The sequence below is a fragment of the Lepidothrix coronata genome, unplaced genomic scaffold (assembly GCF_001604755.1).
Source record: "Lepidothrix coronata isolate B3197 unplaced genomic scaffold, Lepidothrix_coronata-1.0 Scaffold14, whole genome shotgun sequence".
Classification (NCBI taxonomy): domain Eukaryota; kingdom Metazoa; phylum Chordata; class Aves; order Passeriformes; family Pipridae; genus Lepidothrix; species Lepidothrix coronata.
In genome coordinates, this window is record NW_016690194.1 from 1,865,170 (window position 1) to 1,892,815 (window position 27,646).

Here is a 27,646-nt window from a genome sequence, read left to right on the forward strand (position 1 = left end):
TTGATTGCTCTGTCACTGCATGTGCACTCAGTGGAATTCATTAAGATACTCCTTTCACTGTTCTGATAGTTGCCTATTTGTACTGTTTAATGACACTGAAACAGTGCCTTTTTTTTTTCCTCATAGGTATTTCCGGTCAACCAGTGTATAATTGGGCTAGCACTTCTACTGCTGCAAACACCAGAAAGTCAGCAAAAGCCTGTCTTGAGTCTAGGTAAAGCTCTTCTTGTGAAAGAGGAATCCACACTCTTAAAACTGTGTCTTTGCTTCTTCATGTTTATGAAAATAAACACTGCATTCTCCTGGAGCTGGACTGGATGGTGAAATGTTTTTTGTTTTTAATAAATAGAATTTTTCCTGAATTTAAAAAGTAATGGCAATAAAGATAATTCTTCCTGCAACTGTGACTTTTCCCATGGATATGACTGTTTTTTAAGGTCCTCCTTGTCTTGGAGCGTATATGTTTAATTTTTGAATCAACAACAGGATATTCTCAGCTGGGGTTCATGCATCCTGAATGGTTTCTTTTGACAGGTATTGAGAGCAGGCCTCACAGTCATGGCAATGTTTGGCTGTGCTTTTGACTTAGCGGTTTTGATTAATGCAGTTATTCCAATAAAAGCAAAAGTCTGCTACATTCTATTTCTTGCTGCCGTCAGGTACTTTGCTATAAGCAGCAGAAGTGTATGGGTCTCTTAATAAAATTGGAGTTTCACCAAAAAATCTTTTGCCCTTCAACTCTAGTATACACATACTGTAAATCTGGGACTGTTACTTTGCTTGACTGGAGTGTTTCCTAAAGATGTCTGTATCATGTCTAAAAGTACAAATTATGTTAATTCTTTTTTTCCTACGTGACTTTTTTTCCCCCCGCCTTGTCCTCAATAGCCTACAAGCTCCTTTCATGTTCAGAAACCAAGAATATCTCAACCACAGCCCTGACTTTGGTGATGCCCGTGCTACAGATCTTATCTTCTACAACAGTTGGAGACTGCCTTTTAGGGGATGATTCTGGAACTACCAGGCAGCAGCTGGGTGTAAATCTTTTGGGAATATTACAGGAGGAAGGTCTGAAGGATAAACAGGAAATGGTAAAGTGATAAGGGTTTTTTTTTCTTCTTTTGGGGCAGGTAGGGGAGACATTTAACAATTTTGCTGCATTATCCTTTGGCTTGGAAAGACTCTGCATGTGTGAACTTCCTTGGGTAATACATTCTATGGAAACACTTGGAACTATGTATAGTCCATAAAACTAGACTATTAGGGAAGTGGAAGTGTGTTTGTAAGCTAAATATTTTACTTAACAAATAGGATTTTTTTACTTTAAGAGACTGTATAGATTGAAGAATTCACCTACCTTATAAAGCAAGTAACAGGACTTACAGAAAATAGGATTATGTGTATTTACTTTGTTTCTCTCAGACTTGCTTATTTTCCTTGTCTCTGTCTTTTTCCTTAGTACTGTATGTGACTGTTAGCTACCATTCTTTCTCCTTTGGCTGAAGAGAGTTACAGAGTATCTAAGTGTCATTTAGCATATTTTAGCTCATTAACCTGATTCATTCTTTGCTGTTGGTTTTTTTGTTTTGTTTTCTTTTTGGGGTGTTTTTGGGTTATTGGTTGTTTTTTCTTTTGGTTGGGGTTTTGGGGTTTTTTTGTTAATTACTTATGTCCCACTTCTCTGCCATCCACCACAACAAGTCTCTTTGATCAAGATATGCTTAGAAGTGGGGAAACTAAGCTCCCTTTCTGCTTTACACTCCTGTTATTTTGCATAAGGAGAGCGGTGATATGACCAGTTGGAGACAGAAACAGAATGCCAGTTCTGAGTTCTGCCATGTCTCCTTGTCCTGGAATACCTCACCAACTTCATCTTCTATTTCCAAAATTTGAAAAGGCGAGCCCATTCGTACTCCTAATGAAAAATAACTGTTTTAAAGTTCACTAAAGCTTACACTTCTTATTCTGCTCTGAAAGAATAGGTATGGGGTGGCTTTAAGTAGAGCTCACTTCTTTTAATGGGACTTACTGGGTGACAGCCTGTACAGATGCCACTGGAGGCTTTTTTCAGTGAGGGATTTTTGAAGCACTTTGGTCCTCTATGCCCTGTGTCACTGGCCCACCTGTTTTGTTTTCTGTTGTGTTTTAGAAGCTATTTTAATGTCTTACATGACTACTGGGTTACTGTAGGACAAGATTACAGTACATTGTATTACACTGGCTTTCTGTAACAGAACTTTGTACTAATTCTGGTATTCTCTTTCTTCAGAAAAGCATGTAAAAGCTTTTCTGTTAAGGGTTTAAATTGCTTTTGATGACTAACTTTTTCTGTTAGCCGTGTTAAACTGAAAACACTTGTCTTTGGTGGGAATTCTCAAACAGTCTCTTCACTTCTGTCTCACTGATCCTTGCAGAGTTCATAGCAGGTAGCATGGCAGATCTTTGGTAATACATTTTCATAGAATCACAGAACAGCCCAGACTGGAAGATCATCTGATCCAGCCTTTCATATGAACAGGAGCCTAGATGAGATTATCTAGTACCCTGTCCAATCACATCTTTAAAACCTCCAGTGGTGGGGACTCCACCATGTCCCTGGAGAGGTTGTTCCAGTGAATGATTGTTTTCACTGTCAAAAATGTCTTTCTTGTAATGTAAAACTATCCCTGCCCCTCTCCCAGGCAACTTGTGTCTGTTGCCCTTTGCCCTGTCATGCGATTCTTTATGAAGAGAGAGCTTCTGTCCTCTTAATAACTGCCCTTCACGTACTGGAAAGCAGTGGTGCATCCCCGTTAGCCTTCACTTCCGCAGTGTTAAAAGACCTAACTCATGGTACTCCTTTAGATGTTCTCTAATCTGTCTGCATCTGTTTTGGAACTGTGGGGACCAGAACTGGACACACTACTCCATGTGCAGTCTGACAGGTGCTGATAAAGTAGGATGATCACATCTCTGTCTGCTGGACATGGATGCAGCTCAGGATCCTGTTTGCCTTCTTAGCTACAGCGATGTGCTGCTGGCCCATGTTCAGTGTGTTGTCCATTGGGACACCTATGTCTTCCCTGTGTTTCTGCTTAACTGCTCGTGTATCTGAATAACCCTTTCTTCTTGACATTTCTGGCCAATTTCAGTTCTAGCTAGCTCTGACTTTTGTATCTGCATGCCCTAGAATCCTGGAAAGGATCTCGTAGTCCTCAATGGGTATTTGACCACTTTTGTGTAGAGGGCATGCTGCTTCTTTGCTTTTAACCACACACACAAGTTACATGTTCTTTAATGGTTTTTGGTTTTGGTGTTTTTTGAGTTTTTTTTTTTGCATTGATGGTAGAGAATTGTTCTACCTGTAGTCCCATGATTTTGAAAGTTAGAATGAGGCTAACCTTCACTTATGTTTTGCCATTGAGGGATTTATATATATGTATGTCTTTGTGTTGACGGACTGAAATTTTCTACCTAACCCACTTGAATGGAATGCAGTATTAAAGTAAAATTATAATCATAGCCTGGTTTATGCAGATGAAATAAAGGGAGAAGGGAGTGAGTACTATTATGTTGAAGCAAAACCTTTGGGGATGGAATAGGGAATGAGAAATACCAATATAATATTTCAGGCTCTACCAATTTTAGCAGGTTTTTTGAGGCATTTAAAATAAACAACAACAACAACGAAAACAAACAAACCCAAAACAACAACAAAACTCCTTTAATAGTCTGATCTTGATTTCAGGACCTATTATCTTCTAGAGGCAGGTAACTAAACAGTACATGTTACGGATTCTGAAGCTCTTCTTAGGGCACTGTATGTCCTTGGATAAAGTTTAGTTACCTTTTTCAATAAATGGCAATTTCACATCTGTATTCAGAAGACGTTTTTGGCTCCAAGTGATCTTGCCAGCCAGAAGAGAGAGCATTATAGACTGCTGAATTTTTAACATACACTATAGTAAAGTGTAAATAATGGAATAAGCTAATTTTAGTGTTATTTTTAAAAGGTAATCTAAAATACAGTGGCATTCTACCTTCTATTAGGCAAAATAAGTTTACATTACAGTGTGATTAAAATGAAATTCTGCATTTAGAACAGCTTTTGCCACTCAAAATCTCTTTTCTCTGCCCTTTAGAGTCTGAATTCCGTTTTTGATGTTCGTTTGGAGACCTCTTTTCAAGTACTTTCTTGACCTGATCTTTATATAAATGTTCTTCACCTAATCACTGCCTGCTAACTACTGTCTTGATAGTGGAGAGGTATTTCTGAAAACATTGTACTTTCTAAGGAAGCAGAGAATTAATAGTAAAGAAATGGCTTGTCTTGGATTAAACTTTTCTTTTAATGAATCACTTTAAACTTTATTTGCAGGAACTTTAGAATGTATATACTCTTACATATATGAAAATCCAACTTAAGAGGATTCCTCATTTTTATTTTACTACTGTCCTGCTGCTAAATGTTATCTTCTGTGACTGCAACTGTAGCTCATTTTGTTCTGAGAAACAAATCCGTTAAACATAAAACGTAAAAACAGATTAACCTAAACTGTGATATTAAGTACTATTAAAAGTTAAGACAGTTTTCTAAAAATAATGTAGATGATAGTTAAACTTATGATTCTCCTGTCATTGTCAGGAACTTAAGCTTTTAATGTACTCTAGTTTTATTATGTCAGTTTTAGTGAGGAAGTAGCACTCCAGTCACTCACAGGAACAGGAGTGATGGATGTCAGATAAAGTGGGAACGCCTGAGTATGAAATTATCAACCCATTTGTAATTGTTTTGAGTCTTAGGCCTTCCTTCCTGATAACCAAGGAAGTATTCCACCCTATCCCTTTATGTAAATGGAGGTATAAATATGAGGGGAGGAGACACTGAGATCCTCTTCCCTTCCGGTGAGCTTGGGAGACAGCAGGTCCCTGTGATTGGTCTTGCTCATCTGGGAGTTGAGGCCTGCTTAAGCTTGTTGTTTGCCACGCGGAAGGTGGAGGGTGCTGGTGGTGTCTGGCGTGATCCTGCTTTTTTTCAAGGGAAGTATTGAGATTTCATTTTGCTAGTTCTTTATTTTGCTCCAGGTTTTTGTTTGCGCGTATCTGTTTGGTTTTGTCCCTTTTTGTTCCTTTTCCCTCTTTCCCTTCCCCTTTCCCTTTTTTTGGGGTTGTACATAGTATTCTCACTGTATATAACTGTGATATATGTAAAAATATATATATATTTATTTTGGTATAATTAAGTTGGTTTTGGTTTCTTTCAGTTTCTATAGCTTTTTTCCTTTGCCCAAAGGGGGAGGGAGGTTGAAAAGGCTTTCACTGGGTCTCGGAGTCTTGGTGGGAAGTCAGCTCAAAACTTACACACCATTGAAGCATCCGTAGTACAATAATTCATAGAAAGGATTTCAAAGAAATATATTGCAGTTTGTTATTTGCATTTATTGCATTGGGACCATAAAAAATGTTTTGGATGACAACTTGGATGTTATTTTTGGTTTTTTGTGGTACCTTATTTGTTTGATTGAGACTTTTATTTGCTTCACTTGTTCTCAGGTGTCCTGCAAACTCCTTTTTCCTATAACCAGCTCTTACAGTTCATTGTACACAACCTGGAAGATCATAGAGCTCCTGAAAGAGAAGTCCGCAGTTACTAAATGGTTATCTTCAGTGAAATCACTGCTATCTGTTAGCACTCAAGTCCCTGCTCATGTTTTTCTTTTGTTGGCTTATCTACTGATCCAAGAAAATGGAGACACTCTTCATGTTGTGCTTCAGACTACTACAGAAATAGCCAAGGCTGATTGTTCTCAGGTAAAGACTTACTGTTAGTGCAATTTTTTTCAGGAATTGGACAGCATTTAGCAGCCCAAGAAGGGCAAGGCTGCCACAGCTTCATGACCCTAGGTCCAACAAGTGGCAAGGATATACCTGCATTCCTGGTGGGTACAGTAAGGATCCCTTCAGCAGTGGTGCATGGTCAGTATGTAGAGTAGCCTCTGGATCCAAGTCTCACCAGTTTCAGGCATCTGGACATAAGAGCTTTTAAGGCTGCAGCTGGGCTGCCGTTCCTGATACAGACTGACCCTCATCCTGCACAGAGATGCACACACATGTACCCTCAGCTGTCTGGAATTCACTTTTTGTGTGTCAGTTACAACAAAATATGTATTATGTCTGTGTTTTGGAGTATTTTTTAGTTATTTAGACTTAGGAAAAAGACTGGCATATTTGTTGATATTTTCTAGTAAGTATGAAAATAAAATATGAGGAAGCTGAAAAGAGACTACCAAACCATTTCTGAATTCTGGTGACCTCATGAATTATTCTGTGTTCTTTTGTGGTTACTGGAAGACTGCCAATTCCCTTGTGACATCTTTATTCTTGCTTCTTAAAAATATGTGCCTAGTGTTTCTCTGCCTCAGTACTGAATTCAAGCCAGAATTATGCAGGATGCTTAAACTTTTCTGCATAACCTGGAAAGATAAAGGGGTTTATCTGGAAAAAGCAATGCAATGCAGGAGGCATTATACAGAAACAATCATATCTTATTTGTAAAATAGAGAAGAGAGAAGTATCGATTCAAATTTAATTTATACCATAAAGACAGGCTCCATTTGCTTTCTTTTCAAAGAGTTGGCATGCTCTGCAGCACAAGACTTAAAAAAAATTACAATTTTGACTACTATTTAAGAACAAATTGGAAAGCTGGTAGCATAAAAATAAGCAACTTCAGTGTGTTTAATAAGCAGGCATATTAGGAGTAGAATGCTTTTGCTGGAAAGCGACAGTTTTTATTTCTTACATGCCATTTAGAGCTCTGGCTAAGCGGAAGGGTGTGGAGCTAATCAATGACAAAGGGAAGAATGTAAAACTTAAAAGTAATGAAAAATGTGATCTGACTGTTCAATGTGATCCTAAGCCAGCAGTCAAAAATTAGTCTTTCGGTTGTATTATTTCTTGTAACTCCAAGGAACAGGGAAAACACACAGCTTAAGGTAGCTTAAAAATGCTTTGTTGACCTACCTTTTTTTTTTTTTTTTTTGCAAAGTAGTTATTAAAACTTCATTTCCTCACTTTAAGTTGGAAGTACCTAGTTGTGTTCGAATGGCAGGAGTAAGCAAAATGAACTGCACTTGTGTGTAAAAGCAAAGCTGAGCTGATGTAGAACCACCTGGGTAGTTTCTTCTTGAAAGTATTTCTGTGACTCAACATTCAAAACTAATATGAGTAGTACACCCCAACTATGAGGAGTTTGACAGGTCCAGAGTTACAGGTCTTTGTAAATTAACTAACTATTCTCTAGGGAAAGGGTAGATAAGACATACATCTGCCCTATTGTGGGAAAATGTCCTTCAGTTCTGATCCTAACTGCAGCAAATAAGGCAGTTTTCTTGTGAGTAGCTAGCTATGTAAAAACTACAAAGTTAACTCCAGGCTTTTTGGAGTGGATTTCCTGTTTTTGTCCGTGGACTCTCTAACTAGTTTTGTTACACTAGGACTTTGAGTTGTATGATAAATCAGTGACATATTACAGAAAGAGGAAAGGAATAATGCTTTGTTGATTAACTATTTGATATGGTTGTTCAAAATGCAATTTGTCAGTCATTCAAAAAAGTGGTAACTTGCAGAAAAAAAATTACTGAAGCAGTATGGCACCTGAGCAGAATGGGCTGAAGTCTGACTGTAGGGAATGACTGTTGTGAATTTATTAGAGGAATCTAGAATATTTAAATGAACAGTTTTAGAGACAAATCAAAGTGCAAGTTAGGGAGAATTACAGAAGCTTTAAACAGATGCAGGGACAATAATTTAACCTGAAGCTGTGTTTAGCATTTATGTGAATGGGTTTTTCTACTTTATTTAAGCCAAAGCTTTTGTTCACCAGTACAGTAAAAAAGATAGGTGGACACATACCATTGAGTGGTCTTCAGAACCGCTTCAGAACTAAGAAGCCCTTCAAGCTCATGAAAAAGTCCTCCCTCGCGCTGGGAAGAATGACTCATGTCCAGAGGCAATGAGAAGATGAAGTTCAGACTTCATCATATTTTTTGTTTCCTAGTGATCAGCAGAAGTCTGCATGAATTAGAAACAATTATTTAAAATGCAGAACTCTAACCTTGATTTGTTGATACTGTCTTACTGGCTCACATTTTCTTTGCTAACAGGGTGTGGAAGTGGAGAGCTTTTAGATTTTTTTATTTTTGTGGGCTTTAAAACATTTTTTTGCTAAATATGTAAGGTATTCAGGTCTCTTTTTCATAATATCACATAAAGCAATCAGTATAATTAGTGATAGAGCACATGTTCTGCTGAGTAATACTGGAAAATTTTGTGTGGGAAGAGTAATGCACTTAATTAGGATGATGTTTCCCTTCTCAGTCCTTGGTTAAGTGCAACCAAGGACACCTGAATATTCTCCAGTTAGCAATATCTACCTCATTTCTGTCTTTTAAATTATGTCTTTTATTGCAAAATATTTTAATGCTTTAAAACTTGAACTTACTGTCTGTCTCATTTGAACTGGTCATCACCTGGCGTCTGTCTTGACTCTGACAAATTTGTTTAGTTCTGAGCCTGCTTAATTGCTCCACAGAGATTATTACAGTGTGGCATTGCGCTGGAAATTTATTACATTGTTTCTTGTACATGCAATGCTCTCTCTCTTAGACAGGAAGAATTACCATGGACTTGCGATGTCTTTCTCTTGCAATAGCAGTATAAGGGGAGAAAGCACTGAAGGTCCTGGGTGAGAGAAATAAGTGATTAATAAACTCCGTGGGCAATGTACAGGCAGCTATCACTGCTAACATATTGATGGCAGAGTTATACTTTGGGAATTGCTTTATTTGGTTCTTTTTTTATTCAGTTCTACATAAATAAATGGTGCTTTATAAAAGATGATGAAAGTAAGTGGTTGGAATGTCCTTTAAGGAAAGAAAGTGGAAAGCTCCTCACAGCAAACTTGTTAGATATTTTGAATCTTCAATTTCTTAGAACACTTTCTGAAGTATGCAGTGGACGGTGTGAGCAGCATAGTAGTTAGAAGGCTGTTCTGAAGAAGAGAAAAAGAAAGTCAGAAGATGGGTATGGGAAGAAGAGAACAAAAAGTGGCTGTTAAACCCAACCTTATTTTTCAACAGTCATATCTATATTAACTTGAATCTGTTCTTTGGTATTAACAGCACTTAGACACTCTTAAAGCCAGATGTTTGTAGCAGGTGTAGCGGGTATATTCTGAATTCTTTTAAACTTTGAATCATGTCCAAATCGAAGTAACCTTGGGCTAGAAGGCGTCAGCACTTAGTGTTGCAGAAGTTAAATGTCCACAGGGCAAAATTAAGAAGTGTCCACTTTGCAGCCAAACTTTGAACTACCTGTACTACGGAGAAATAGAAGTGCTGACATGTCATAGTGAAGGTCATAGTATGAAAAGAATTGTATGATGGGGTTTTTTGTATGGTTTTTTTAAGTGATTTAGATATTCACTAATTCTGCTGCTAGTGAAATTCTGTTACTTTCTGAATCACAAAGTGACACAGTGGTTGTAGCTGTGAATATTGAATTGAAAAGCCACAAGTGATTGCCATGCAAAATCTGAGTTGAAGAATTGTGTTTCAAAATAAAACAGGGTCAGAAAGAGAGAACATGCATCGAGAATGCTATCCTCGTTATTTTCATGTTTAGTACAGCTCTTCACAGAGTTCCCTAACAGTAGCTCCCATTTTCACAGTGAATGTTGGTTTTATAATGAATCTCTTGTCTCTGAAGTAAATTAATGAAGCATTTAAAAAACATTGCTAGATTTAAAAATTACTGCCATAATTGATTTTGCAGACGTTGTTCTGGTTATGATTTGTTTTCTTTTTTTCTTTACCCTTTCCATTAAGAAAGGCTGTAGAGGGCTTCTCTGCATGTATCTCCTCCTTCTCCACTGAGTGAAAGTGTTTTTATGGTGCAAGATAAGTGATTATTTTGGATCTGTTTTTAGTGGAGGCATTTTGGAGTAATGGTCTGAAACACTGTGGAAGAAAGTCCAGAAATATTTGTTAAAGGCTGAGGATGAAGAGTAGAACATGGGCTCTTAGGCTATATTAAGTCAATTCACTCCGGAGACTGCTGTGACATGTGCTGTTAATGATAGACTTGATACAGTCTTTATAATTGGATGAATTTTCTTGTGCGGAAATTGTTATTTCACTCTGTGAAACCACTGCTGCGCTGCAAGGGGAAGAAATTAAATTATCTGACTTAGAGGTCACTGGTGAATAGTAGCATAAGATCTGTTATGGTTATTTGAGGATTATGAGTCTGTAGAAGACACGCATTCTTTTATGGTCTTTCAATTGCTGGAATGAACTATTTTAGTGGTAAATGACATCTTGGAAAATCCATCTGAATGTGCATTATTTTGTGTTATTTGGGGTCTGGGAGTGCATTAAAAAACAAAAAGGTAAAACATGTTTTTATTTGGGTAGAAAACATCTTTAAGGATGCATTGAACTGGATTTGGCTTGCTCGGGTGGTACCTGATGCTATTTTGTTTGTTTGTTTGATTATGTAAACTTCAGAGAGCTGTAGGGAAGCAATCATATCATACTCAGGTCTTGTGGACAGACTCTTCATGATTGAAAATTATTGGTTAGAATCCTTCTAGAATACATGAAACTTTTGAAAACCTAGCTTGTGTATTCTAAGAAGTGCTTCTAATTTTCAAGAGAATTTTATTTTATAGCTTTTATAAACAGAAACTTAGCTACATTTGTGTACTTATCTGAAAAACTGATCCTTTCATTTGTCTGAATTGTCCAGTACTTTTGTCTTGCTTCCTGGAGCCAGGAATGCTGGAATACTGAATGCTTTCAAACACCTTCTCATTTCACTGCCTTGTCTACTGGACAACCTTCTTCCAAAATTCAGCCCAGAATTGATACCTGTTATCCTTTCTTAGCTTGTGCTTTTGAAGAAGAACACTTGTCCTGTAGCTTAGAAAAAAAAAAATAATCAGACCACCAAATCACAGAGAATGCTTCTCAGGCTTATTTCTTGAATAATATCACTTTTTCTTGCATGTTTAATTTTGTTTTAAAAGCGAGAGTTGTTGAGAAACTTCAGCATCATTTTTGAGATGCAAATTAGTTTTAAAACCAAAAAACATAACGTTGAAAACCCTTCTTCAGGTTGCTAATGACAGACTTGACCTAACTGCCACATACTCTGGTAGTGTGGGGAATGCAGAAGGCAGTGTTGACAGGCAGTGTGCCTCCCACTCCTGCCTACTGGGAGCTAATGAATTGTCAAATCAGCTACATGGAGCTGTTACACCCCTGATGAAGATTTAGTATAAATATAATATTGAAATTAATTCCAGCGTTGTTTATCCATTCCATGAGGGAGATGGAGAGGAGCAGCTTTGCTGTACCAGAACATTTTGGGGTTTTTCTTGATATTACAATTGAAATATACAGTTCAAAACAAGTAAACTTTAAATGACAATACCTTGTAACTGGCCTCAAAGTAGCACGGGCTTAGACTTCTCCTGGGAATTTTGTATATCAAACTTAGTATCTGTTTAGTGGATGTTAGTATAGAGGTCATTGTAGAACTTTCATTTAATGTCTCTTTACTGTAGAATTAACTTCATAACAAAATTAATGTGGACACAGGACTTAAAATGCGCTTCCCATCACAGCTGATGAAGGCTGGGCTTAAGTAGGCTGTCTTTAAGCAGGTTTGATTTCTTTTATAACTAAGGACTATGAATATGATTTAATTATAATTTATGTTGAATGTCATTTGGTCTGATTGCCATATGTGTCATCCAATGTAGCTACAATGTAGAAGAATGCAGGAAGTAGCCTGTTGACTAGAGAACTAGCATAAGATGAAATAGAGTTGCCCAAGACTGCCTCTGGCAAAAGAAAGAAGTACTGTGGGAAATCATGAGTAGATTTAATTTAAGATTAGGTTTAATCACATAGTGGTAAGAAGGTACACAAACAAAAACTGTAGGACCTGCTGGTATGTTCTGACAAGTTCACTGTCTTATGTAAGGTGTCATGTTGACAAATTCCAATTTATGTCCTGTGTTTGTTTTATTTTAGGTTCCAAATCTTATCCCAGTTCTGGTATTTAAATTGGGAAGACCTTTGGAGCCTGCACTTTACAGGGATATATTGTATACATTGCCTACACTTGGTGTACACAAGGTCAGAATGAAAAATTTTTAGTGAAATGAAAACTGTATCAATGAAAGGTCATTTATTTATTAAAAAAAAAATTAGACTAAGCAATACATGGCTTGCTTAACTGATTTTTAAGCTTCACCGCAACTTTGTAGTACTTGGAAGGGTTCTGATATTTGTTTTAGAGTGAAACGTACATTATGCTTTACTGTCTATACTGTATCATCATTATATATGTCATGAGAAGATAGATGCCCTTGGACTCATTATGTTCTAAAGTTTTTTGGAAAACAACTTCCAGTTTATTTCTGACATTGCAGTTGGACAATTACCTCCTTGTTGTACTTGGTTGTAAAATAATTATTTGTAGATTAGACTTTGTCCTTGGGCATATAAAATAACAGTGACACTTGGTTAAAAAATTTCTTTCAGGTTTGTGTAGCTCAGATTCTACGTGCCATACACATGCTGGGGAGCACACCAAAGCTCAGAGCAATTGCTTCACGGCTGATGACGTCACTGTGGGAAAGACAGGTTAGAAAATTCTTGTAATTATTCACTATTACATAGTGAATATAGTTATTTTACTTATTCAATATAATAAGTCCAGTTGAAAAACTTCATTACCTCTAAACAAGGAAGGAAATTAATTTTGGATCATTGCTTATACTAGTATGTCATTATCAGGACTATAAAGTAAATGGTGTAAGTAGTGCCTATACTGATTTTGTTCTAGTGAAAAATTTCATAGTATGTCTTTCATGAAACTTTCATTTCATGAGGTCTCAGGCTGGAATTAGAAAGAAAATTTTTTTGAAGGGCAGCTTTCTGCTTTTCATAATATTCAGTAAGAACAAGACCTTAGTATTGTGGCTTAACCCCAGCCAGCAGCCAAGTACCACACAGTCACTCACTCACTCCCCCATCAGCAGGACTGGGGAGAGAATCAGAAGGGTAAGAGCCAGAAAACTCATGGGTTAAGATAAAGACAGTTTAATAGGGAAAGCAAAAGCCATGCACACAAGCAAAGTGAAACAAGTTAATTCACTGCTTCCATGGGTGGGCAGGTGTTCAACCATTTCCAGGAGAGCAGTGCCCCATCACATATAACTCTGACTTGGGAAGACAAACGCCATCACTCCAAACACTCCCTCACTTCCTTCTTCTTCCCCTCACTTTATAAACTGAGCATGATTTCATATGGTCTGGAATATTCTTCTGATCGGTTGGGGTCACCTATCCCGGCTCTGTCTCCTCCCAGTTTCCCATGCACCCCCAACTTCCTTGCCAGCATGGCAGTACAAAAAGCAGAAAAGGCCCTGGCTCTGTGTAAGCCCTGCTAAACAATAACTAAAACATCTTTATATTATCAACCCTGTGTTTGGCACAAATCCAAAACACAGCCCCATAGGAGCCACAGTGAAGAAAATTAACTCTACCCCAGCCAAAACCAGCGCAGGTTATATAACAATAATTTCCTTCTCATGTTTTTTTTAAATAGCAATATAGATTTGGTCTGCAAAAACCAGGTAGATTCCAATAATGAAGAAAAGCAAAATATGTTATACAATAAAAGTGGTATTTATAAGTCATGTAGAAGTGTTGCCAATTGAAAATCGTTTTGAAGGTATGATGATAATTTTTAGATTGAATCTTTTCTAGGACCGAATTTACCCAGAGTTGCTGAAGTTCTTGGCGACATCTGACATGCCATCTGTGTCTGTTGACAAAGATGCTCAGTGGGAAAAGCTGATTGCTAAAGCCGCTTGTATAAGAGATATATGTAGGCAGAGGTAAGTGCAAGTGTTACCCATCATATGTCTTTGTAAGGGAAAGCAATTTTTTGTCAGAAAAGCTGCATAATAATTTTTACCTACATTTGTGACATTAATAGTAATATTTTCCTAGTTGAGACACAGACTCAGCCACTCTTAATCTGAACAGCTAGTAAGTTTGGAGTTTTCTATTATGACTAATAGAAAGCACATATACATGCTGTGAAAATTAAATGTTCTTCATCCTGAAACAAAACATGTATCCTGTACTGATCCAGGGTAGAAACTTTAGGCATAACACTTCCAAATTAGAAAAAAGGGAGAGATAAAACAATGGAAGAAACAACTAATAGTGTATTTTTTGATCTATTCAGAGAAAGATTGGGTGTTTTTTTTGAAAAGCACATTTTGTAACATGCGCACATTTCTGGTCTTTATTCAGATATGGTACCACAGAACACCATTGTGCAAGTCTAACAGGATGATATATTGAACCTTTCCAGCTCTAACAATCCATGAATATCAGTACTTGATAATAATTTGCAGTTTCTGTAAAGATTTTTTTAAAATGCATTAGTATTTAGTTTCTGGTTTTATGTGCACAATATCATCTTTTCCCTTTGTCATCTATCTTGGGTTCCAGTTTTCACTTTCCTTCTTGAAGGTCAGTTACAGCTGAGAAGATTCGTGTATCTTTTAATCATCAACTAAAAAGCAAGCTATTAAAGACAATACCCTTTCCTTTACCTCTTCAACCCTCTTCAATTTTGCCAAACAACATCTTTCAAGAAATTTTTAAAGGCTGAAAAGCAAGAGAGAAATCTCAATGCATTTGTAATATTCTTTTTGCCTGGTAAGTGGTATAGTTAGAGTTCAGACGTATGCACATTCTTTGTGCATTTAGAAATTGTTTGGAAGAAAATGAGAACAAATGGAATAAGTCAGAATGTTCTATGCGTATGAATCACCTAGCCAGGTGCTATTGACTGCAAACTCTTACAGAAATAGTATGAGGCATTGCTGAATCAGCACTTGACACTTCCACCATCACAACCCAAAAAGCTGAATGGATAATAAAAGACTGAAAGGCTAACAAGCAGCCCCATGCAGGCAATTGAAGGCGAGACAAATGACGTTACAGCAAAAAAAAGAAATGGAAAAACGTAGCTATCTGATGTAAGAAGTACAAAAGGCTTTTGGTGCCAAAATCTCCACCAATACACAGTAGTGACTACTTGCAGAAGACTGCAGCAAAGAATAGCACATTTTCATTCTTAGTCACTTCTTCAATGATATAATCTTTTGGCATACACAACATGCTTGGACAAAAACTTCCATAACTTAACCACTTGCTGATCTTATATTTGGAACTTGGTGCCTGCTGATTTAATTCTTTGTGTCACTTAGCCTTTAGAGCTGTCTGTCATATCCTCCTTGTTTGTTTTTTTTCCTCCCACTTTTAGACTGGTTTAATTGTCACATAAACAAAAACTGCACTTAATGAATTTTTGTGTATAGGTTACAACTTGTGTGTATAGGTTACAACTTGTGTGTATACAGGAATATTGCCTTCTATCTTCATGTTTTTTCCTTTAGACCATACCAGCATGGAGCAGACATGTTGGCTGCAATTTCCCAGGTATTAAATGAATGCACAAAACCTGATCAAGCTTCACCGGCTGCCATAGTACTACAGGGTCTCCAGGCACTTTGTGAGGCTGAGGTAAGATTAAATTGGCTTGTCCCTGTGTTTTGTGTTTTGCTTGTGGTTCATGGGCTTTTTTCCCAGTTGGCTTTTTAAAGAGTACTTTGGATTGTTGCACAATTTCCTTTTCTTCAGACAAATTTAATTCCTCTCTTCCAACATAAGTTAGTAGTTCCTGGGAAACTGTACAGTGAACTTCTACCACAGGAGGTCAGCCCTTCAGAGCTTCACAATTTGTTTCGAAGACATCCCTCCATGCGTCTTTCTTTGAGATTTGAAAAGCAAGATTGTGGGCACATAATTCTGATTAGCCAAAAAGTATGCAAATCATGTAATTTTTTTATCTCCTTACTGGCCTGCCCTGCTGGGTCTCATTCATAGAGTGTACCAGATAGGGAGTGAAATCACTTGCAGCTGCAAGGCTTCTGTTTTACTATAAAGCATTCATTACTTACTAATGAAAAGGACAAGTAAGCATTAGAACATGCTGCCCGGAGAGATTGTCCATCCCTGGAGATTTTCACATTCCTTTTGGATACAACCCTGAGCAACTGGATCTGATCTTGTAGTAACACTGCTTTGAGCAGGAAGTTGGACTAGAAATATCCTGAAGTCTCTTCCAACCCAGATTGTACTGTGATGCTGTGATATCCGTGAGTGAGGATTCAAGGCTCTTTGTTTCCGCAGTGACATCCCAGACATCATCATGCAAGCATAGATATGCTGCGAATCACACTGTTGACAAACTGCATACTACACAGGCCATCAGAATTAGTGGACTAATTATATCCTGCAAGAATATTTGATTTCTCTGCCAAACTGCAATTTTAAATTTATCCACTAATTCGCTTTCAGTAGAGTGAGGCCAATCCAACAAAATCCAGCCATTACCACATTATTCCTTTGAAAACATTCGGTGGTTCAGAAACAACATAGTGAATCATCAGCAGTCTATAGGCATTAGTATTCAATATAGTTAAAAATCTTCAGGCAATGACTACTAAGAAACAACTTCTTAATGGTAGTTTTTTGTTTGCTTTGCTTTTGGTGTGGAGTTTGGCTCTTCTTAAGGTCACATAGATTATATCACTACTAGTTTTGGTATTGAAACACTGTTTTCCCAGGATGGATTATATTTGGACTTTGTCCTGCAAAAAAGCAGGAGTTAGGTGTATGACAGGTGTCACGTCTTACTATAATAGCCTCATTTGAGAATAGATGTACTGTACCACTGTTGAGAACTGGAAGACTAAAACAACCCCAGGTACTTGGGATGGAAGAAAGAAAAGAAGGAAAGAATCACTTTGTGGAGTGGTACCAGTTTTTCCTGTCGAAATTCTTATGGACCCTCCTCAATTTGCTTTGTTTCCCCCATTATATTGTAATGTTCTGGGAGACCAGACCTGCCACCTAACTATGCTGAAACTTTAACAGAGAGTTCTTTTGTGGTTTGGTAAGCTGGGTAACCATTTGGGTTGAGTAATGTAGTCTGTCCCTTATTTAATATTTAGACTCCAGTTTGCAGTGCAGAAAGGACATAATTATAGAGATTGATTTTGTTTTGGAGTTTTCTGTTTCTGCCACTGACTTAAGGGAAGGGGATCTAATCTCTCATGTACAGTTGCTTAGATGTAGAATTTTAGAGAGCACCTAATTTTCAGTCAGCTTCTGCACTAGAATAATAAATTATGTTTTCATATATTTAGTGTTGACTTAGTTCATGATGGAACCGTATACACCATGTGGCTTTGTCACAGTTAAGTTCTGAGTGTCTCAGACTCTTTCATAAAAGCAATGCTATAATAAAATGTACTGTAACATTTTTCGGTTGACTGTTATGGAAGAATAGTTTTCCATTTTGTAGACTACAGTAATTGTTTTGTATAAAGGTAACAGCTTTACACAAACTGCATCCTATGTGAATAGTGTTAAGAGCGTAAGCTTAGCTTTCGTAGGACTTATAAGAAGGGCTAGATGATCCCCCCACCCCTCTCTTTTTGGGGGATTTTTTTGGTAGGTATAAGAAAGGGTCTTTAATGAATAGTGCACAGTGACTTGCACATCAAAGATTAAAATACACACAGTTCTTGCCAGACCACATTTCCTATTTCTTGGCATATAGTTTGTTTTTTTCCCCAGTGATTTCAACAGAAGCCAATTTACTTCATATGAGGCTATCTATTCTGGCACCTAATTGATTTAATGTATCGAGTACAATGTGCCAACCAAGAAACATTCAAGAATAAAATTGTTAAGTATAGTATTTAAATCCCCTTTCCAGGCTTTTTGAGGAAGTGGTTTCTTACTGTTTATTCCCTAACTCCATATCTATTTGTTATACTGATCAGAAAGAAACCAGCATATCAGAGTAATATAATGAATTGGAAAGTTTGCGAGAACAAATAATGATGACTGACATTTTGAAGGAATTACAAAGCTGAATGTTGTTTAAACAGTGTACATTTGAAAACTGTACTGTTGAAATGGTGGGTTTGTGTTGAGACACAATCAGAGTATCATTACTTCTTGGGCTCAAGTCTCTGCCAGTTTCTCTTTCTCAGGTCTGATGTACTCCTTGTTCTCTTTTTGACTTACTTTATATCATTGGTCTTGTATATAGTTAACATCATAATTTCTGTCTGAACTCTTTAGCCAGTAATGTGGGCACAGTTCCTTACCTGTAAAGATCTGCAGTTGAAGGGAGCTGCCAGACTCCCAGGATGAATTCTGTATAGGTAAGGGTTTTTCCCTGGATGGAATGAGTTAGTAAAATAAGTTGACTAGGAACGTTACTGGCCTGTTTTGAAGACACAAAATAAATTAAGCAAATCTGTGCTCCAAGTACTTAAAATCTGTTAGCATAAACTGGACAGCTGCTCGTGTAGTCCACAAAAACAATTTCCATTTTGTAGCTGAAATTTCAGTGTAAGCACTTTGCATTTGAATGAGTACATACTCTGTAGACATAACAATCATGACCAAACTATTTTTCTGTGAAAATGGCATTGAGGAGTGATTTGGCTGTTAATCCTCAGGATTAATAGCAGCGCTTCTTTCTGCCTCTGTGGCACGATCACTTTGTCATGTCAGCTGGTTTTGGCATATTGGGCAAAATGTGTTTTGAAGAGAAGATGGTTTATTTACTCTAAATTGTTTCTAGATCATATTTATCCACTAAATTCATGGGGCAAGCAGCATAATTTATAATAATCACAGTGTGTGTCAGAGTTCAATACTCTCTGACCAGGTTATTTTAGATATTCTGTGCATGAGGGATGTAATGTATAATATCAAACTTACTTATTTGAAGATAGTTGTTACACAGAATTTCTAATTCAGCAGAGCAATACAAAATATAGCAAAATCACAATACAAATATAAGTTACACTTCGCAAAATATAGCAACTGAGGTGTAGAGTTCAGTCACAATACCAATGTGATTCCCATTGCTGGTCTCTATTATCTGCTCACTGTCATGATGCTGAGCATCCCCAGTACCCAGGAAGCAGTATGTGGGTTGAAGCTAGCTCAGGCCTGTAGCTTGAGAGCCACCAAACTGTTTATAGCTGTATTCTAAAAGAAAGGTCTTTTTTGTGTTGAGTTGTGTTGTGTTGAGCTTTCTTTGCAAAAGCTGTGGTCAATCTCAGCCTGTGTTATTGTCTGAGCTTCATGAGCACATAATCTTTGCCCATGTGAACCTTCTTTCATTGTAGAGGTTTATTGGTCAGTCGCAGTGTGTAGCACTTAGCAAAGTGATGGTATGCCCTTTGCTTTCTGCAAGTTGCAGGTATTTCTGTAGCTGGCTGGCATGTGTAACACTCTGCAGTACAGGATGGGTCAGGTGGGTTTTGTTGCAGTTCCTTATTCTGAAAGTATTCTGATTGGGCAAAGAGAAGTTACAAATATTTTTTGCACCTATTATCTTACAACTGTTAAAGCCACCATTTCTTCTTAAAAAGCAAATTAAGTAGTCCCTGCGTAACCTAATCAGTTGGCCTTCCTTCGAGAGTTAGGCTGAGCTAGGTGACCTGCAGAGGTCCGTTCCAACCTAAGTATTTGTCTGAATGTAGGATTCTGTGATAAACTTTGTGCACCAACCTTGCTGAGATATGGTATGAACAGATATTTGTCTCAGAGGAAATACTGGCTCAGTATTGTACTTGCTCTTTCCCCCACCAATCATATTGGTTTAAATGTTGTTGTTCCTCACTTTTTTCCCCAAGATTTCTGACCCTTTTAGAGTAGTAGGTCACCTGAAACCTGCTTTGTGTTTCCTAGACATCTGTAAAACTTAGCTTTGGGTTTTTCCCATCTAGCAGTCAGTGCTTTGTGTAGTGGCAAGCTTGCTATTTTAAAATAAATTTTGAATAACAAGAAAACACAAATGTAAACCAAAATGTACTGTACCAAAAGCACTGTGTGGTTGTAATGTCTCCAGATGGCAATATCATCTTATTCTGAACAAATACAGAATGAAAAAAAACCACAAAGAACAAAAAGATGAAAACACACTTATCAAAGTAGGACACTAGTGTGTCTAGATCTGTGAAGGTACATTTTCTGATTAGCATTGATTCTTTTTTTTTTCAGATAGTAATTGGCATACCAGTGTTGTAAAGTTTCTTATCTTGCTAGTTTTCTAGAGTGGTTTGCATTTTCAGAGGACAGCTTTGTGAAGCTGAGCAGTGCATCTGGAATTACAGGGCTTTTCTTTGGGGATTCATGACTAGCAGATAAACTTGATCACAAGATATTTATCGCAGTTGCCCGTTCCTCCAGAAAGACATCATGTCAAGGTTGTTACTGCTTTTATAACCTTTTTTTATTTACTGTGTTTGTTTATGGTGTGTGAATTATCAGCCTCCCACTCTTTTGATCCCTCTACTCCATTGGTTCACATTGGAAGGATTTTTCTGTAGGACTGCTATTATGTTGCAAGTCTAGAAAATACCTTCTGAAAGGAATTGTGCAGTCGTAAGTTTTTAGGCATTAAAAAAGTATATTTTTAAAGGAACTTAAGTGTTGCAGCAATTGAGGGTGAAGGCCGTTAATGCCAAATTGCACTTCTGTGCTCAGTGATGGCTTTAATATCCTCTAGCTTTTGTACTTATTGTGCACCAGATGATGTTTAGCCATCTTCCTTCTTCAGATCAATTCACCACGTTTATTTGGGTTATTGCCCAAATATGTCTGAAGTCATACGAGATCACTTCAAGACCAAGTATTTAGTTGTCAGCAGCATTTGGACAGGTGAGACATACTATAAATTCTCCTTTTTATCAGTGTGCAGCAAAATTTTTTTAAGTTGTGGTGTATTCCAAGCTGCACTACTTTAACTAAGACAAAAACCGAATCTCTTCTAAGTGATGCCTATACCCTTCAATAAAATGTTTAGCATTTGGAAACTCAAGCTGTTTCCTTTAGACAGTAGAAAAATTGAATTTCTGCTGGACTTCCACTTCTCAAAAAAAGACATATATCAAGAGATTTCAAATCAGTAGAATTTTACTATAATCTTTTCTATTAGTATGAATGCTTTTTACATGCAGTAAAGAAAATAAATCCTTTCTGTTTGTGAAAGAAAGGAAAATTGTTAAAATTGATTCTGTAGTGAAAATATTTTGATGTTGACAAAAACACTGAAATACCATTTAGTCAGCGAAGTAGTAGATCCTGTATGGCAGTGATACTGTACTTAGTTTGTATGATGCTTATGTGATATGTGTGGAAAACAATTGTCAGTTGAATACTGTATAAGGTATCATGATTATAGTAACACTATTGATTATGCATGATTTAATGAAAGGCCAGTGTTTTTGGCATACCAAATATGCGTGGTCTAAAGCCAATATGTTGTTTCAATGTAGTTGATAAAAGGCATTTGATGTATGTTGTTCCTTTAGATTTCACTAGCTTCATCTGTGTGGTATGCATATCTGATAAATCTGAAACTTCTGTTAGAATGCTGGTGATTTTTTTTTATGGCCTTTTTTTTACCTGTTAGCTGAAGTTGGAGAATGAATTGGAACTTTATTGGCTGGCTAATAATTTGTTAGTCTTCCTAAATTACCATATCAGATGGGACCCCATGAATATACAACTTTGTTTCTCCACATATTAATACGGTGTATTTTCTCTTTCCAGAGAACTGACTTATTACAAACTTAATATTTCTAGATAGTTTAGTAAGTGCTAATAGGTACGTCTGTCTTTCTGAACACTGGAAGAGCTTTTTTCTTATCCTTGCAAACAGTGTGTTTTGAAAGGAGGGAAAGAGAGGTATCATTTTCACTTGGAATTTATTAGATGAGGTCTTTCTATCTGTCAGTGATCGTTACCATAGAAACACACTAATGGGTTTGCTATTCTTGAAATGGATTCAACTTGAAATGGATTCACCTTTTTAAACTGCACTCTAAAATGTGTTTTGCAGGCACTTAAGTGACTGCTTAATTTGACAATTACCTGCACTCAGGGATACCAAGCGTTCTGTTTTTTCAGTGCAGAATAATACTATCCTTCTTAGTGCCTTTGTGGAATATCTTCATAAACATATCTTTATTTGATTTCCTTTCATAGATCAATTTCTGTTTCTCTATGTCTTGGTTTTTTGTTGCTTTGTTTTAATTTCATACAGCTGAAAGAAACTTTCATGGCATTTGCTCAGATTGTTTAAAGAAGTGTTTTGATTTGCGGTTCTGGTATGTTTTTCCCTTTAAAAGACTGAGTTTTGGGGGGTGGATGGGAGTGGGGTGAAGAGAGAAGTAGTTTCTTGGGGTTTTTGGTTTTATTTGTTGGGAAGGGGGTTGTTTATTTGTTTTGTATCTTTTCACTGTTTAGTACTCTTTTTGTTGCTGTGGAGCCTGAAATCTGAAAGACAGATAGTAACAACAGATAAATTATAGACAGAATTATTCTAGGTGTGGTGACAAAAATCTGAAAAGTTAAGTCCTCCACAGGTAGCCACATGAGGTTTGATGAAATACTGCATGGAAATTACTTAATTTTTCACTAAAATACATGGTTCCTTACGAAGAGAAAGCACAGGCAACTGAAAAAATCTCACGGAAAAAAGGAGAAAGTTTTAGTGCCAATAATGCTCTCTAGTCAACATTCCTGTGGGACTTGACTGCTTTTTGTGAATTCTGTACAATTCCACAGTTAGAACTGTACCATTGACTGATCATCTTCCAGACTTTTTTCAGTGCCTAGAAATACAAAATGTACTGAGTGCTTGTTGAGCTGTCATACAGATCTTTAAAGGTGAAAATAAGCTGAGTGAGGCCCGTGTTGTACCCAGGAAGAGCTATGTAGGACCGATTATGTAGCACTACTGTGCTGTAGATATAGTGTAAATGTTTATTCATTATTTTTGCTTTTATAAAAGTTGTTCTGAATAGCTAGATAGCAGTTCAGTATTAGGAATTAGTGTTTAGTGTTTATTGTAGTTTGACAGTTTCCAATGACTTCTGGATTCCTGAAGTTTTACACTTTTCATTTGTTCTGCAAATTTTGTTGGCTTTGACTGTTTTTAAAGATTAAAGCAATTTCATTTGGAGGGCTTCCAGGGGAAATATTTTACTCTGATGCTTCCTCTGCTTTCCTCCTGTTGGATTCTGAGAGACAGCTTGCTTTTAAGCTAATTTGACAAAGTTAAGTAGAGCAGTAGTGTTGTGTGAAGATACATCTACTACAGCTTTGCATATTGCTAACATATAATTTTGCATAACAGATAATATTCCATATTCCTACTGAGAGGTGCTTTCTCTGGTGAAGTATTATGCAGTATTTACTGCCTTATGTCAATTGATAAACAAGTGAATTTTTAACATGCATGCTATTTTTATGTTTATGAACTATATTCCTGTTCTCCAAGTAGGAAGAGTGAGGACAAGCACTGGAAAGACATTTTAAGTTGAGTTGAGATTGCTGTTAGTAATGATGTCTCCCACTTTCCTTTCAGGTTGTTTGCATCCGTTCTACATGGAGTGCGCTGTCGCCAAAGCTGAGTTGTGATACAAGACCCCTCATTTTAAAAGCTCTGAATGAATTGTTTGCCCTGGTTCCCTCATTAACAGTGAATACAAATGAATTTGAGGTATGTACTCATGGACTAAGGTGAGTGTTTCTTTTATTATATCTTTGTATATAGCTTTTGAATGAGCCTGCTTGTTTTTAATTTATCATAATGCACATTCCATACAGTTTCACAATTTTTGCTTGCATTAGTGAGTCCTGGGAAATATGTAAGGAATTCCAGTGCAAGGTTAATCTGTGGTTTCCCTCTCCCAGAATATGAGGACAGGTGAACATGTCTGGAGTTCAAACCTGTACCCTTTTTTATAGCTCAATGCATGTTGATGTGGCAGCAGTTTGTTTCAGGTAACTGCCCCTATTTCAACTGCTTATTTAGCTAAAGAAAACATAAATGCATATTTTGTTTTCTTTTTTAGAAATTCAAAGCCCAAGTTATCAGCTTCCTCTGGAACAACACACAGAACAAGGTAGGTGATACAACTGAAAATGTTGATTTCTGATGTCAGCAACTGGACATTAAGTTTTGTACTTTTCTGTCAAGACAGTGTCAGTAATCTCATTTCCGAATAGGGTTTTCTGCTTGTTGCTGGCCATTTAACACTGTTTTTGAAGCAGTGTACTGCACATGAAAGATGATCCTAACATCTGCCAAGGAGAATTATAACACAAACTAGTTTGACTTCCCCTGGAAGATTTCAACCTCAACATGGTGAAGCATTCTTGACAAAGATGCTGCTGTGACAACTAACTCAATTCTTTTGTAGAGTATTGTAGTGCAGTGGGAATGTTTGACTATAAACCACCGTGGGGCTGGTGGAACTAGTGTGTTTTAGTTTAAATGCAGCTTGTATATTTCTGCCTGAAATACCCTCAGAATGCTCGCTATGAAGCCTAGATAATTGGTCTTCCTACTTTGCATTGTGTATATATAAAGTAAGCAATTGAGAGTGTGCTTCAGAAAAACATTGTTATGGCTTTTTTTATCAGCATGCAGTAGTTACTTGATAAGCTCTTTGTATGTGGAGTTTCCAGTAGGTAGCAATAGCATATGCTGTGTTTCTGATCTTCTTTTTCTTATTATTAATTTTCTAGGATGCTCTGGTAGCCATTTCAGCCTATAAATCACTGTCATCATTTGGCTCTGAAGAACATACAATTCTTCATCTTCCTGAACAGGTAGCCATATTGTATGTTTAAATAGTAAGGACATCTGACACCTCCATCTGACGTGTTATATCCTCTTGAAAGGGATATAAAGGCCATGTGCCTTCTCCATCAGACAACTAGAAGAACCTCATAGAGGAATACAAGCTCCTGCTCGTGAAATGAGATAGTATTGTCTTGATGAGCAGGAAAAGGCACAAATGAAGCTCAATGAGGTCTTAGCAGTTATTTTGTTAGTTAAATCATCAGGTTTTGGGGATTTTATGGTCTTCTATTGATGCTTAACTAAGCAGATCTTGTGATTGGTGCTTCATCCATTGCAGTATACTTACACTTAGTGCTTTTGTTCCTGAGATGGGTAAGTCAATTTGAAAAATGGGTGCTGTTTTTGGAATTAAGCTGAAAAGTTTTCATGTGTTTTTGTTCTGAACTTTTACTGTATAACATTTTGCTTTTTTGTCCATGAAGTAAGTCAGAAAGGAATTGAGGTATTTATTCGAAAGCTATTTAAGTATGTAGACTGCTGTTAAACTCTGAAACTTCTGGTCAGTTGACTCAGTAACCTTACAAAATGAAGGAGTACAAGGAGATGAGCATAAGATCATCTATGTGACTTTTCTTTAAAGTAATGTTGTACAAGAGACTAGGCACTACTCAGTAGTACATTGGTACTTTATGGCATAGTATATACTTCTGTAAGGTTTTATTTTCAAGATAGGCACCATTTGCATATTGCAACTGTCTGTTATGAGAAGGTTGCAATAAACAATTTTAAAATTAAAAAGAATAATTTATATAAATTCATTAGAAGATTTCAGCATAAACCTGAATTATGAAATTATATTTTACATATATTTTACATAGAAGACCATGAGATAGAATGAGGGAAATGTCTAAACACTGCTGCAATACTAAATCTTTCACAGTAGTACATAGTTCTGCATTGTTGGTAATTTACTTTACACTCATTAGAAAATGAGTAAGTATGCTTTAACTGAAAGCAGTGTAAATATGTTGCAGTTTTTCAGATTCTAAAAACTAGTATGTAAAAATAACATCTAGCAAAAATGTTCTATGTATATTGAAGTACCAGTATAAAACATTGTTAAATTGAAGAAGAATCAGAGTGAGAATAAAATTTTATGAATTTTAGTTCAGTCTGTAAGTGCCAAGATAAATTTTACTATTACTGATGTGGATTTACATACCCTGTGATTTTTCTCCACTGCTGTTGCCTTTCAGTAAGGTAGAAGCTTTTATTCAGTCAGCTTCAAATTAGTAAAATGGAGTTAAATTAATGAAATGGGGAACTTTTCATATTTAGCTGGTATTTTTGACTCTTGGAATCATGAATGGTAATGAGGATTTGGAATCTTTGTGCTGACATTTAGTTTTTGTTAAATCCTGCAGGCACGACCAGAAGGTTACTTGCTGAAGGAAACAGACATGAATGAAGATGAAGAGGAGCAGGAGGCAAATCTTTTTGTTCCAGGTTCTTCATATATCAAGCTGTTGTCTCTAACACCAACTTCTGTTTTAGGAGGTATAATATATCCAGTATTTGAGGTTACTTTGCAGATATATAATCACAGTAACTGTACAGACATGTGGCTCTTTTATAATGAAGTGTCATATTAAAGTGCTGCCTTTTTATTTGTTTGTTTCTTAACAAATGACAGAAAAAAATGTAAAAGTTCAGAGGAAAATAAAGCCCCTAACCCATTTTTAGGAAGATGGTGTGTCAGAGGTCCTGATGATGGGGAAAAATGCTTGCAATTAAAAAACTCTTATCTGTCCTACGGGGAAAGCCAGTTTCATATTATTTACTTCAAGTACCCATGGCTTCAACAGAGAGGAATGAGCAGATGTTTTAAAAGGCAGCTCTGTATTTTAGCCCAGCACAGACTGAAGTAAAAAAGTGTTTTTTAAACAGAGTAGTAATGACATGAAAACAATACTGTTTACAAAATCTGCTTAATTGATGAAATGTTAGTGCTATGCCTAAATCCTAATTTTAGGGATGCATATTGATATTGAAGTATGCATCAACAGATGGCTGGTTGATGCACTTGTTCTGAAACCTGTGCAGTTGAATCACCTTCAGTATTTGAGAGTTTTGCTGTTCACTAGATTACTTTCAGAAATGCTGAAAGTACTTTGACTTCCAGTTACAAGATTGAGATGTTGTGCTGGGACATAGGCATTGTTCTTTAATTCTTAGTAGAATGCCTGGGATCTTGATGTGTGATTGCAGCCTATAAACATTGCCATGAGATAGTAGTAAAAGGGATCCTAAATGGATCCTAAAAAGATCCATTCATCAAACTCTGCATGCATTGGCATCTAGAGTATGTGCAGCCTCACCTGGAGAGTCTAACTACTAAGTCCTGGAAGCTTTGTGGGGAAGAGTGATATAACTTACTTCAATGAAGGAGAGTGATGTATCTTGACAGAAAATGCAAGCTGAGCAATGAGTGCTGAGATAGCCAACTTCCTAGGAAGATGGGATGCCAAAATGGGTTTTAAAGTGAACCGAATGAATACAAAGATGCAGCTACCACAGACTGGTATCAAAATATGCTTGAATCCAGACATTCAGGGAATAATTTCTCCTTAAGAGGTGTCTTCTAATGCTGATAGTTAACACAGAGCAGAACAAAAGTTGAGCAAAAGCTTTAGTGACTGGCAGGAGTGATTGTTGTGATTTAATTGCTCCAGTGAAAGAGTATGAAACTGGATTCATGAGACATTGTCCAAGACAGGCCTGAGAGCCACGAAGTCTCTGTTCTATGGGAGCTGAATCT

At 36.9% G+C, this 27,646-nt stretch overlaps 1 protein-coding gene across 1 annotated transcript in view; it reads left to right on the forward strand.

Annotated features, from left to right (window-relative positions):
- FOCAD (focadhesin) overlaps positions 1-27,646 on the forward strand; it is a 97,566-nt gene that overhangs the window by 25,011 nt on the left and 44,909 nt on the right. The window contains exons 9-19 of the mRNA XM_017806051.1: positions 127-214; positions 889-1,091; positions 5,533-5,790; positions 12,081-12,185; positions 12,594-12,695; positions 13,824-13,954; positions 15,533-15,659; positions 23,605-23,739; positions 24,095-24,145; positions 24,771-24,854; positions 26,253-26,385. Coding sequence (XP_017661540.1) covers positions 127-214; positions 889-1,091; positions 5,533-5,790; positions 12,081-12,185; positions 12,594-12,695; positions 13,824-13,954; positions 15,533-15,659; positions 23,605-23,739; positions 24,095-24,145; positions 24,771-24,854; positions 26,253-26,385 — 1,417 coding nt within the window. The remainder of the gene's footprint in view (positions 1-126; positions 215-888; positions 1,092-5,532; positions 5,791-12,080; positions 12,186-12,593; positions 12,696-13,823; positions 13,955-15,532; positions 15,660-23,604; positions 23,740-24,094; positions 24,146-24,770; positions 24,855-26,252; positions 26,386-27,646) is intronic.